Here is a 13,364-nt window from a genome sequence, read left to right as displayed (position 1 = left end):
TTCCACTGTCCTGTAGTCAGGAGCGGATCTGCCACGAAACTAATGAAGCTTAAGCTTCAGGGTCCCCAGAAAAGAATTTAGTCCACATTATTTAAGAATTTTGGGTCTAGTAGATCTAATTTGATTTGCACGACTCAATTTTTAAATTATTTTTGTATGTTTATATATTTCAACATTCCCAAAGGTTGAGAGCCAGTAGCACAGATGTAAAGGTGTGGTGATCTGGAACAACTCCATTGAAGAAGCTAACAGTGGCTACTTAGACCTTGTTTCTGGTTGTGAAAGGACCCCCATAACAGTTCAAGCTTCATTCAAAAATGAAGACCTACATTCAAAAATGTAGGTCTGCGACACTCTGCAGTAGTACATTTCTGGTTTTCTGATTATCTGTAGATTCTCTCTCCACCACCACCCTGCCGCCCTAATTTTCATGGAGTGCCTAATTTTCATGAAGTGATATCACTTCTTTCTCTAGTTCAGTACTGTATTTGAAAACAAATGAGAGCAAAAAGACAATAAAAGTAATACAAGCTTGTCATATGAATGTCATGGAAGACCTAATTGAAATGGCAGCTGCATGCACTACACTTAAGTATTACTGGAACATAACTCCTTTGATGTGGTGCTTTAAACCCCTTCTTGGCTGTACTTTCTAGCTGCTCAGAAACCCTGGTACGCTATACTTAAGCATCTTTTCTGATACTTAAATATTTCAAGTGTCAAGTGTTTTTTCTCTAGCTACGCAGCTTTTAATCTACGGTATGTCCAAATTCATAGATTTGCTGCACACTGAAGCTATTGCCTGTTGTTGTTTGCATATTTAAGCAACAAATTTGTAGCTCACTATTAACATATACATTGCTAAAATTTATGTGGCATGTCCTTACTCATTTTAAGCAATACTTTTTTAAGGCAAATCTTTATTCTGTTTTGTAAACCTCTGGGATGACTGAGGATAACTTAAGTTCCCCAAAACCTTTAGGTAACCCACTTTTTGTCAAGTGCAATATTATTTGCTGTTTGCCTGCAGAGCAATATCTTTCAGATAGGAGCATAGGAAGCTTCCCTATAGGAGACCAGACTATTAGCCTCTGTAGCCCAAGCATCTCTGGTAGAGATCCTTCTTGCCATCTGCTACCTGACCATGTGCTACCCGTGAGCTATGGTTCATATGGACTCAGATATAATTTCAGTTTGCCTTGTGTATTTATTTAATGTTGCACAGTACTGAAATATTAGTTAAAGTTGTCTTGGTAAATATTAATAGATTGTTTTTACAGATACAGTTAAATAAAATGGAATGTTTTTTTATGTATTGAATACCTATACCAGAGGTGGGGAAGTTATGGACCTCCATTTGAGGGACTCCAACTCCCATCAGCTCCAGCCAGCAGAGCCAATGGTCAGGGATAGTGGGAGTTGTAACATCTATCCTACACAACCATGAAAAAAGTACAACTAAGCTCATTATCTAAAGACCTACTTGCACACATAGATGTCTGTAGAAGAAGTAGGGCTGTGTCCTCATGTGTGTATTCTGCATCCCATGGAGTACTTATCTTAGCTGCTTTATTGCTTAATTTCCAGGTGTTAAATCTGGCATACTAGCTGTGAAGATCGAAGAAATGCACGAAGAATGCACTCTCTGCGTAGCTGTCTGCCATCAGTTGGGACAAATTTGTGCTGGCAGTTCTTCCATAGAAAAAATTGCCGTTGTTGAGCCTAGGCTTAAAGTTCTTTTTGCAAAAGAAACAGCAGCTCACCTCAAGCTAGCTCTGCAGGATGTCTTATATATCCATCCTCCTTGGTAAGTATTTTTATTTTTAATTATTTATTAAAATATTCACAATCTGTTCTTGGCATGCTCATGTATCTCCATAAATGTATTTATTGTACCTTATTGGGCCAGGCTGCATTTCAAGGTGTATGTAATGATATAACTGTGAAAAATATTTTAAATTCAGATGTGTGAAGCATAATGAAATGAGATGCTGTAATGGTCTTTCAAGTGATGAACAAGAAGTTTTGGTTCTTTCCTAGCGGACATCAATCCTTTACCTGTCTGATGGGGAATGCATTGTACCTTGTTGAGTTCTCCAGCTACTATTGTGGAGGGAGAGCACCAAGCAAGAACAAATCAAATAAATGCTGCTATACTTCTGGAAGTTGTATATCTTTAGTTTCTCTATTTATCACATTGATAAACACAAGCTCCCTGGATCAATCATTCATCAGTCAGACCGGGACCAACAAGGGATATTGTTCCTCCAGAACCCTTTGATAGAATGTATGCATTTAAAAAGTTATAGATATTCAAGCAGACAATGTCGACCAAAAAACCCCCCCCAAACAAATCCCTACCATCAAAAAGAGAGTTAGTTGTCTTTTAAATTCTTCCTTTGAAGTTTTTGCAAAAGCAGAAAGAGTAGAGCTCTGATAAGGAAAAGAAGCTCAGCCACCCCACAATAAAATTTAACAAAATTCAAAGTCACTGACTGCAAGAACACTGCTGGAAGAAAGATTTAATTATACAATCTGTTGATGATTACTCCTTCAAAGACTTTAGAGTTGGAGATTATAAGCTATCCAGAGAGAGAGAGAGAGAGAGAGAGAGAGAGAGAGAGAGAGAGAAATGTAGCAACCTTCTATATTATTGTACTAAGTGTTTGATAATAAAATCTTCATAAATGTAATGCTTTTACTGTGGACTTAGGCTCTTCAGAATGACTTTCTTCCTCTTTTAAACTATTCCCTAGGCAATGATGAGGATACTAATTAGTATCTTTATTTTTTTTAATGGATAACATTTGTCATTTTTTGAGCTTTTCTCACACACTTTCAGAGTGCATTTCGAATGCCAGTAGTGTTAGTGTGGCTTGACTTGGTGTTTTTTTGTTTGTTTTTTGGCATTATGATATGTTGTGCCATGTGGAGCTGCAGAATTGATATGGCAAGATGGGGGAGGAGTGTCAAGGTACACATAATACATGTGAAGTTTAGGAATAGTTGAGTGTGGGATGATGGTGTTAAGTAAGTAAATTAATCTGCCTTAAACAATGGTTGTGCAGTCGTGTGCATCCAGTGTACATAAGAAATGTGGAATAATGCAAATCTTACAGATCTGAAGTATCCATCAGTGTACTTCCAATTTAATACCTAGCTACAACCTAAATAAAACAAAATGTCAGCCACAATCACCTAATACACTGAGCCTGCAAAAGCAAGAGAGGCCATATTGATCTGTTGGCTCATTATTATGACAATGCATCAATCCCTGTTTTGGCAATACTTATCCTCTGTGGGTGTTAAACATTTAAGAGAATGGGTGTGATTAAGAAGTAAAGTGGTTATGTACTCCGCTTACGGTAAAATAGGTAAGATCAGAGGTGAATGCACCAGCAAACAAATAATACCTTATGTTAGCTTTTTTAGTATATGGCAGGGTCATACAGTTAGTAAATACATTTGAAATATAGTAGTAGCAACTTCAATATACTTTTGCCCATTATTTATATGCAAAAATATTATACTTTTAAAAATCTAATTGTTGTCAAAGGATAAGTTTGTAAAAGTCAACTTTTGCCTTGAAGGGAGGAATATTTATTTTATTTTCTGTTCCTCTGACAAATGTGTGAACTGAGTCATGCATTATGAACATACCTGTTTTAAAATAAGTTGTCATGTCTAAGATTATTTTTTTTTAATGGGGGGGATTGAAAATATTATAGTGATCCATAAAGAAGAATATTCTAGACTTGGAAATCTCTAACTCATATGAAAGAGGAAATTCCAAAGATACTACAGTGACAGAAATTGCTATTGGGCTTTTGTCTACTGACGTCAATAAGGGATAGCAGACAGTTTTGTTAAAGTCAGTAAAAATGTATAGTAGGAATTAACTCTGGGCTAGATGCAGAACTTTAAATTATATATGACTCTTTTTAAGAGTATTCCCATGTGTGTTTAATCCCATTATAAATTCCACATTTTGTTTAAAGATGAAGTGGTAAAACTGAAATCTGGCCCTGTTAGAAGATAATAATTTTGCTTTTGACAGTTTTGGATAGAAAGCACACTAAAATATTTTCAAATGGCTTAGCCAAGTTAATGGCCCCCTGCCAGCAATGAATGACCTGTCTGCTACCTGAAACAGTTATTCATTGGGGGGGGGGGGGATCATGTCTAATTTTCAGTCTTAATGTAACTACTAAAAATAAATCTTATCACAATAAGATTTTAAGGATTAATTGACAGTCTTGCAGAGATAGGTGCGATTTTTTAGTAACAAGAATACAAAGCTGAAAATAAATGAACTGCAGCTAAAATATTATATTCATTTTTCACATGGTCTAGTCCTTCCCCTGTCCACTCCCCTAATATTCTTAAGAGGATCTCTTCTCCAGTCTTCAGAGAATAGCTGGAAGTGGGGAGGCAGAAAAAGGTCCTCCTTTCCTTCCACTTAATTGCACCTAGACATTCCATTATTGAGCCCATAACCTAGGTTTCATATCTCCGTTTCTAACACTGATGGTGATTATCCTGGGTGGTCTGCAAGGAAACAGATGAAGGTCAGAGCAGTCTTCAAGAGGTAGACCTTGTCAGACTTGGCAGTGGGCCTTCCTGAAGCCCTGGGGCAATACTCTCCTGTAACACCAGGTCTGATGGGATGTTGCAACAGAGAAAAGATATTGCTCAGGTGTATCCTTAGAATGAGTGAGCTGATGGCTTTGGTCAGGTTCAGGTGCCAGCTGATCAGCATGTTTTGTGTTACAAAAGAATACTCGCCCACAAAGGTCTGATTTCCAGTGTCCTTGATGTATTTTGCCTTTTCTTAAAGCAGACTTGTATTACTTTGAAATATTTGCCTTAAGCATCTTTCTGCAGTTCAGTTTCTTTCTTCCCCCTAGCGCTCTACAATCCATTCTGTATAGTGATTGGTGAATGGAAGGACTTCCTTTGATCAGGGTTTGACTGAATGTTCTTTTGCTTTATTCCAGTTCCATGATTCTCAGTCCTATTCCATTTTTATTACTTTTTCTGGCGGGCCGGATTTAGAAGGTGGTTGGGCCGGATCCGGCCCCCAGGCCTTAGTTTCCCTACCCATGGAGTATTCTATTCCACTCCAGTGTGTCCAAGATAGAGAGTTCAGTATGGGACTGTGCAAATGAAGGGACAGCATTAGTTCTAATTTGATTCTATAGAATAGAGTAAGCAGGCTGCAGATTGGAATGCAAATAGTTTGGGGAACTGCCTCTTCCCCAGACAGTGGGGTCTTCATGGACAAGTGGAAAAGGTAGCCCCCAGTGTTTATCCCAGGTGTACCCTTTTACGTTTTCTTTGTAAAATGCTGTCATTCACTCTTCTAAGGGAAAGTGAAATGCTGTACTAGGTGATAGCTTTATTTAAGGGGTAAAACCTGTCTACCACACATGAGGCTGATTGAATTAGATTTCATTGATGGTCCAGTGGGAATACATGCACACTGCCTAAGAAATCACTTCAGAGTAGCATTTTCCTTCCACGCACATCCCAACTGGCATAATATCAGGCACTTTATTTGTATCCAGGATGAATGTCATGTGGGTGTGCTCTCTTTTTTGGTCAGGTATGAAAGATAGGTAGTTTAAGAAAGGGGAGCCCATTTGAAGTGCATGGTATTCCAAGCACAGCATGGTTCCAACACAAGGTCTGATTGCTGTTAATCCTGGAAATGTCATATTTCTGAGCCATTCATACCTTAAGGTTATTTTTCCCATTTCCTATTTTTATGATTCTATATTTTGTAATGAATATTGAGGTAGTGCTGCTATTTAATGTGACTGAAGTATTTAATCTCTATGTGATGTTGCCCTCCATACAGGGAAACCCTGAAAACAAGACAAAATATAACAAATGAGCAATTAATAACAAAATAAAGCATTGGGTGCAGAGAGAACACCAAACTGATTCAAGCCACATACTACTTTCTTTAGCTGTTGTGTAAGCTACAACATATGATTAGTTAAAAGGTTTATAGTTTGTTTAACAATGTAATATATTATGGTAACAAATCTAACATCAGAACTCTATTATAACATAGCTTTAGAAGTGCACGTGTTTTTATTTTTGGCTGCAAAAATACCATTTACCAAATAAATTTGACAGTTTTTAGTCAAAGTTGAAAGTTTCCAATAAAGTGTCATAAATGGAATGGCACACTTTCAGGTGAACTCTTCTAACAGGGCATGCTTGTTTTAAAAGTTCACAATCATTTCATCTGCAAACGTCTTTATTCTCATTAATTATGTTTCAGTTTTGTTAGTGTATCAGCATGGCTAGTAATTAGGTTTGGGGTTCCAAGTGCTTACCCATGGTCCGTGTTTCCTTTGCAGCAAGATGTCCTTATGATATATGGTTTGTTTACACATATATACAACCTGATAGAGCGGTTCACAGCATTAACACCCCAATAAGGTATTGATTCTTTCATAGCCACAGCCTTGCATTCCAGAAAAAATCAGGCATGGCTCTGACTCTGCCTCCCCAGCCTGCTGCCTTGCTTCCAGCTTCCAGCTTCCAGCTTGCATGCACACACAACTCCACTCTCAACACTGCACTTTGTCTTTCAAACTACCAGCAAGTATACAAATTCATCCTTTCTGTGAACATTGTGAGAGCTTGCTGCTAGTCAATACATTGTAAAATATTTTGCTCGCTAACAACTAAGTTAAAATTATGTCATGGCATGTTGCTAAATTATGTTTTCTCAGTTTAAGTTTATATGTTCCTGGGAATCTCTGAATTTACAGTTTCATGCCAAATGTTCCCTTTAGTGATTTAAAGGGAATCAAATCTCTTACCGAATTTGGGCCAGGGAAACTTGGATGTGACTGCATGACCACAAATCCCTGGAATGGGACTCAGGAGAGTCATGGGATTTTGAGGCATCTTTTTGAACAACCTTCTTCCCTGTAGTATACACATGGAAAAATTTGTTATGATAAATTGTTTAACATATCTCCACATCCCTTTGCAACCCCTCCTTCCTGGATATTAACTTTTTTGGCCTTGTGAAAAGTTGTTGTTCTCAATAACTAAAACTGTTGTAGTAGACAGCACCCAATTTTATATACATATATAGTGGTAGAGGATATATTTTGCTGAAAATCTGCTCAAATGAAAATTTGTCTCTTTTGGAGTCTAAACTTGCTACATTGTATGAATGTGGCAAAAATAAATAATGTGCTGTTTTGTTTTTTGAAAAACAAAGGATATTAAAGGGTTTGTGTTATTTATTTCAAATCCAGAATACACCCCTAAACCATGTATGGTTTATAATCAAACTGTGTTTATATAAAAAATATAATGTAATTAAGATAACCCAGGAAACATCCGGAATCATTTCAAATCATGTTTTAGATCAGGGTTTCCCAAACTTGAGTCTCAAGTTGTTTTTGGACTGCAGTTCCCATCAACCCTAGCTAGCAGGACCCGTGGTCAGGGATGATGGGAAGTGGAGAAGATCCAAGTTTGAGAAACCTTGTTTTATGTTATTTATTTGGGCCTTGCCTGTGTTAAAACCATAGACCCGTCTAATTAAATTTAGGGTTGTGCATATTCCTTGATCATACTGTGGAATCAGTCAATTTTGTTACTTATTCTGTCAACAATTGGTCTATGGAACTCACAGCTACATTGCTTAAGAAGTATGGTGAAAGCTTTATATTTCATGGACAAAGTGCTAAACTGTAGTCTGAGAGTGAAGGAGTAATTCAGTGCTTCACATTCCTTCTTTTTTAAGCATTTTATGGGGGGGGGGGATATGGTCTAAGCTCTAGATATACCACTACTCACATTGTGCCTTCTTCCCTTCCCCTCCGTGCTCCCATAGCCAAAATGTTTAAAATAAAATAAAAACCTACCTTTGCAGCACTGTGGAAGTGGTGGATATAACGTTCTATGGAAGTACAGAACTTTGTACCTGACATTTGGTATCTATTACTTTGATGTTCTACTCTGGGGACTGTAGTTTGCTTAAGGTACTACATGTGAAGAAATAAAACACAAGCATTTCATTGCCTGTACATTAGCAATAAGGTTCACTGCTGATTCTGACTAAAATCAAAAGGGAATGTAAATATGCTGAGCTAGATAACTTCTAGTTTAGAAGTAGTTAATATCCTGAAGGCTGGATAGGATGACGTGAACAACCATGCATGGCATGAACCCAGTTGAGGAATTTCTAGCTGAGTCATGTTTAACCCTCTGTTAGCATAACTAAACCCTTCTTTGTTCCATCTCCCTTCCCACTCAGATGTATGGAAAAAGTAAAACAATGCACAGTCCTTTTATGCATGTATTTAATTTTCTAAGGGCAACTGCTCAAGGTTCAAGGATCTGATAAAAGTAACAACAAGCAAGGTAGACACAAACAGTGTGCATTAGTTCAATAGGAAAATAAACAGATTTGTGTTTGTTTTGAGCAGTTTATACCACCATCAATAATCTTAACATGAAGCAGTTTTTAATGTGATTCATTGCAGGCTACAGCTGCTATCGCATTCAATTAGTTCTACTAGAGACTGGAATTTCCAGACCGTTCTGAACATTGGGAGATGAAATGCTCTGCTGACGTCAGGAGCTGCTCCTGGGAATGTTTTGCATTCCTCTTCCTGGCAGTGGTCAGGTGGCTTCCAGCAAGAAGGAAGGAACAGCCTCTTCCAAAAACGAGGGGGGAGGGAACAAGTAGGGAAAAGAACAGTTTATAATAAAAGTATTGTGGAGGAGGCACTTTCAATGCAAGCCAGATTTGAAATTGGAACCAGATGCTTCACATTTGAAAGCTGCATAAATGTTAAATGCATCTATTAGTGACTGCGATGGCTGAAGTATTTGGCTGTCTGCCACACTTTTAATCTCATTGCTCTGTACTGAAAAGAAAAATAAAAAGGTTGAGAAAAACAGATTTTTTGTTTTGTTTTGTTACTGAGCTTTAGACTAGTGTTTTTGGAGAATAATTTGAGGGCAGGAAGTCTCTTTTAGCAGAAAGCTGTGCAATATAAAAGGGCCAATAAGATACATACTTCTTAATTATGTTGTTATTGCTGTAAAATAATATATTCAGTTCATCATGAAATGAGAAATGTAGTGATACTAAAGATTATAAATGGAAGAGTGAATATCTTTAGTTGTTCACATATATAACAACAGTTTATTTGCAAAGTATTTAGTTTGGCATCTGCTATCTCTAGCATTACCAGTGAAACTGCATATTTAATTTGAGCAAAATATTAATGGAGCATCTGAAGTTAATGGCTACTCCTTACCTTATAACATGAAATGTGGGGCTCTACTGAGAATTCTCTGAGGATTCCTCACTCACTGAAATTCAAGCTAGATTGGGATTTAAGTTCCATATCGGGAGGAATTGTGTCTGGACCAGAATGGATTCTAGTCAAAAATTTCTAGGGAGCACTAGAATTTGCCATAAATGTGGATGTGGCTTATGGATCTCAATCACAATATTCTGGAGCAAATCTCTACTTGTCCATGTGTACTAAGACCTATTGTGACCTGGTGATGTCCCTAGGCCATGCCAAATTTCACCATTCATCTTTAAAAGTATCTGATACACTTTGCAGGTCAGCTGTGTCATCAACTCTGCATTGTTGTGTGATGCTTCAGAGATCTCTGGAATGTTGTGATGACATTGTCAAATTGATGAAGTAGTATGTGATATACCAGTGCATCTTTGAGTCAATTTTGTGATCGGTTTGGTGAAACTCTGGAGGTTTATGCAGTGTGCAGGTTGGTTGCTTTGAGTCTAGAGTTTTTGGTGGACTTCAGAAAATATTCTGGGCCCATCAAGACTTTTTCAGAGTGTAAAGTGATTGGTTCTAGCATCCCTAGATAAAATATCAAAAGGTATTTAGACCATATCAGACAACTGCTTGTTTCTTGTCACACCACTATCCTCTAGCAAACATTGGCTGCGGTTTATTGAGGGAAATGACACATAAGTGTGCATTCTGCATTGTTCTTTCTGCTGTTTTTATCAAAGCTTCTTATATGGAGCCAGAGGTTTCCATGATCTTGGATGAGAATATTTTTCTTACGTTTGTTCTAACTGGGCTGGATTCAGCTACCAAGTTCCAGTTGTGGAGGCCTGTGTAAAGACTTCCGTTAGTGCAATGTGGTTCCCCCCTCTCTTCCACATTCCTCATGTCCCCCTGAATTTGGTTCAGGAGTTTGGAAGAGCCTCCAGAAAAGCACTTGGCATAGAGGAGTGGGGAATCATTCTGTTTGGCAAGCTGAAATTCTTGTGCCATAGCACTACACTGAATTCCACCCACTTGAGTACACCAGTAATTAGTCTGACAGCAGCGTCTAATTATTAGACTATAGAATTTGGACAAATAATATTGCTGGGATGAAGTTCCTCTGTGAACATTATTTATTAAAACTGAATTCCATGTGATCCTTTTGTGGTACATGACATTCTGCACTGAAGATTGTAATACAACAAGTGCATCTTATATGTGGTAGGCATGTCTTGCCAAATTAATATTGCAGGCAAGGAGGCATGCTAATGGCAATGGGATGACAAGACGGCATCAAAGGGTTCAAAATTTCAATATTATCTACCTATCACTTCCTACTTCTAAGTGCATTAATAGGCACTAGAACAAGACTGCAGAAAATGTCAACATACTTAGGTCCTGGAATGTTTCTGACTGGGAATCCAAAGCTTATTGCATTGCTGCTGTTGTTTTAATATTCTCAAGCTACAAAGCATTGGTATGAATCCTTCCTTTTATGTTATTTATTATAAAACAGGGGTCAGCAAACTTTTTCAGCAGGGGGCCAGTCCACTGTCCCTCAGACCTTGTGGGGGGCCAGACTAGATTTTGAAGAGAGAGAGAAAATGAACGAACTCCTATGCCCCACAAATAACCCTTTAAAATAAAAGGACACATTCTACTCATGTAAAAATATGCTGATTACCGGACCATCCGCAGGCCGGATTGAGAAAGCGATTGGGCAGGATCTGGACCCTGGACCTTAGTTTGCCTGCCCATGTTATAAAACAAGCACTCTCCTGAATGATAGGATGACTCCGTGCAAAGGAAAACAAAGGTCCTGTTCCTTAATAATTGTGTAGAAGAGGGATTTTTGGCCAGGGATTGCTTGTCATGCAGTAATGAGAAAGCTGTACTTGCTGGTGGTTTTTTTGTATAACATTTCAAAGAACCACTCTTATGTCCTTTTGTATCTGAACACCCTTATTTTAGGAGTAGTTGTACTACATAACAGCTTTACCAGTTTTGAAACCAATATCTTGGGCTTAAGGTTCAGTATAATATGAACATATTATGCTTTGCTATTTGATGTTGTCTTTGAGGCTTAAATCACATAGGTAAGTCTAAAGAATAACTTACTCAGAAGCTGAACAGTGCTTATGTTTCATATCTTTATATACAATGTTCACTGATGAAGAAGAAATATTCCCACTTTGAAAATAACTAAGCATTATTTTTCTGCAACAAAGAGAATCACTGAAAGCAGCATGGTTGGTAACTGCCCAAAAATGTAATCTAATGCTTATGTGGCTCCAGTGAAATGTGCAAATCTTTGTGTGTTTCCTGGTATACACTGAATTGGATCTGCAGTTTCCTGCTATATGGGAGGAGTTAACACTGAGGAATTTCCAGAAATGTTGAGAACTGCTGACTCATAGTACACAAGCAAGTTATCCAGCTGAGGTTAGTTTCAGGGAGGTTTTGGAGTTCTTGGCTGAAGCAACTGAAAAGTATTGCAGTAACATACAATTTTATTTTTAGCAAGGTGGGGGGAGGCTGTTTTGCTTAGCATAAAATGCTTGCTGACCGACATTTCACAGTTTGAGTTATTTCTTTATCTATTTTTAGTATTTGGAAAGCAAATTGTTTTTCTGACATTGCTGCCCTTTGCTGTCTGTCCCCTCCCCCCAAAAAACATTGTTAAGGCCTTGTAAAAGGCACTTCAGCTGTTAACAGTAGATCATAGTGGCTTTAAAGATGTAAATAAGAAGGTGATTTCCCAATTACGGTAAGTCAGAGTAAAGTCAATAGAATCAATGGACAAGTTACTAAAGTCCGTTAATTTCAATATGTGATTTAGTTTGATATCACCCATAGATCCAAAAAACTTGATGGAATTGTATAGTCTACCAATATTTGATTCACGTTTTAGGAAGCTGTTTTGAACCTCATGGATCATATGTTGGATTTATGCAAAAATAAAAAAAGAGAATTTGTAATATGAATGGTAGTAGTCACTTTCACTCCAAAGGAAAAATTCCAAATGCACATAGATTCTAAAGCAGAAATATATGTTTTATCTAATGTTGACCAAATACTATAGAGGCAGTGGGGGGTCTTCCTGAACTTTACCTCAGGAACTAGTTCTGTATCACACATGATAGCTTTTTAGAGCCAAATTAAACTTATTAGTTGATGTTTTTATCGGCTGCATCTTAAACAATAGTTTATAGTTTATTGTGAATGTGGAGATTACTCATACTTTATTCTTCTTCTAGTTTGTGTGTGAGCTACAAACAGTAATCCATGGCTTAATGTTGCATCCAAACCGAGAATCGTGTTGTGTGTTGCTCAGACAAGCCACATTTGGGAAGAAGGAAAGTATATACATATCCATAGTAAATCATTGTGCGTGAACACAGCCAGTATTTGCCTAGTAGTACATGGACACAGGTGGCGCTGTGGGTTAAACCACAGAGCCTAGGACTTGCCAATCAGAAGGTCGGCGGTTCGAATCCCCGTGACGGGGTGAGATCTCATTGCTCGGTCCCTGCTCCTGCCAACCTAGCAGTTCAAAAGCACGTCAGAATGCAAGTAGATAAATAGGTACCGCTCTGGTGGGAAGGTAAACAGCATTTCTGTGCGCTGCTCTGGTTTGCCAGAAGCAGCTTAGTCATGCTGGCCACATGACCCGGAGACTGTATTGGCTCCCTCGGCCAATAAAGCGAGATGGGCACCGCAACCCCAGAGTCGGTCACGACTGGACCTAATGGTCAGGGTTCCCTTTACCTTTACATGGTCATCATGTATGTACATATATGAACATATGCTCCATCTAGGAGTTCCCAATTAATGTTTGTGTTGCATTGTGTGTTATGCATTGTTACAAACTCTGCTTCCATATGAACAGCAATTTGTAAATAAATATTAATACTAATCATTTCTAAGATTTTCTGCAATGTGTTAAAATGTGTCATTGAGTAGAATTACATTTTAGCCTTCAGTCAAATTTCAGGTTATAGTTTATTTGTAGTGAAATGATTTGATCTCTGTTCTTAGGTAACAGAAAGAAATCATTATTGTCCA

General features: G+C 37.9%; 1 protein-coding gene across 7 annotated transcripts in view; it reads left to right on the top strand.

Moving 5' to 3' along the window:
• Window positions 1-13,364, top strand: part of SPIDR (scaffold protein involved in DNA repair) — a 156,344-nt gene that overhangs the window by 69,209 nt on the left and 73,771 nt on the right. For all 7 annotated transcript variants that reach the window (XR_014566480.1, XM_083747615.1, XM_083747617.1 and 4 more), the window contains exon 8: window positions 1,588-1,807. Coding sequence is in view for 6 of the 7 variants with exons in the window: in XM_083747615.1 (XP_083603741.1) it covers window positions 1,588-1,807 (220 nt within the window). In the remaining variant the exon portion in view is untranslated. The remainder of the gene's footprint in view (window positions 1-1,587; window positions 1,808-13,364) is intronic.

The sequence above is a fragment of the Podarcis gaigeae genome (assembly GCF_964106915.1).
Source record: "Podarcis gaigeae genome assembly, chromosome: 7".
Classification (NCBI taxonomy): domain Eukaryota; kingdom Metazoa; phylum Chordata; class Lepidosauria; order Squamata; family Lacertidae; genus Podarcis; species Podarcis gaigeae.
The sequence above is the reverse complement of the archived record's forward strand: the minus strand, read 5'-3'. Positions and strand labels throughout refer to the sequence as shown.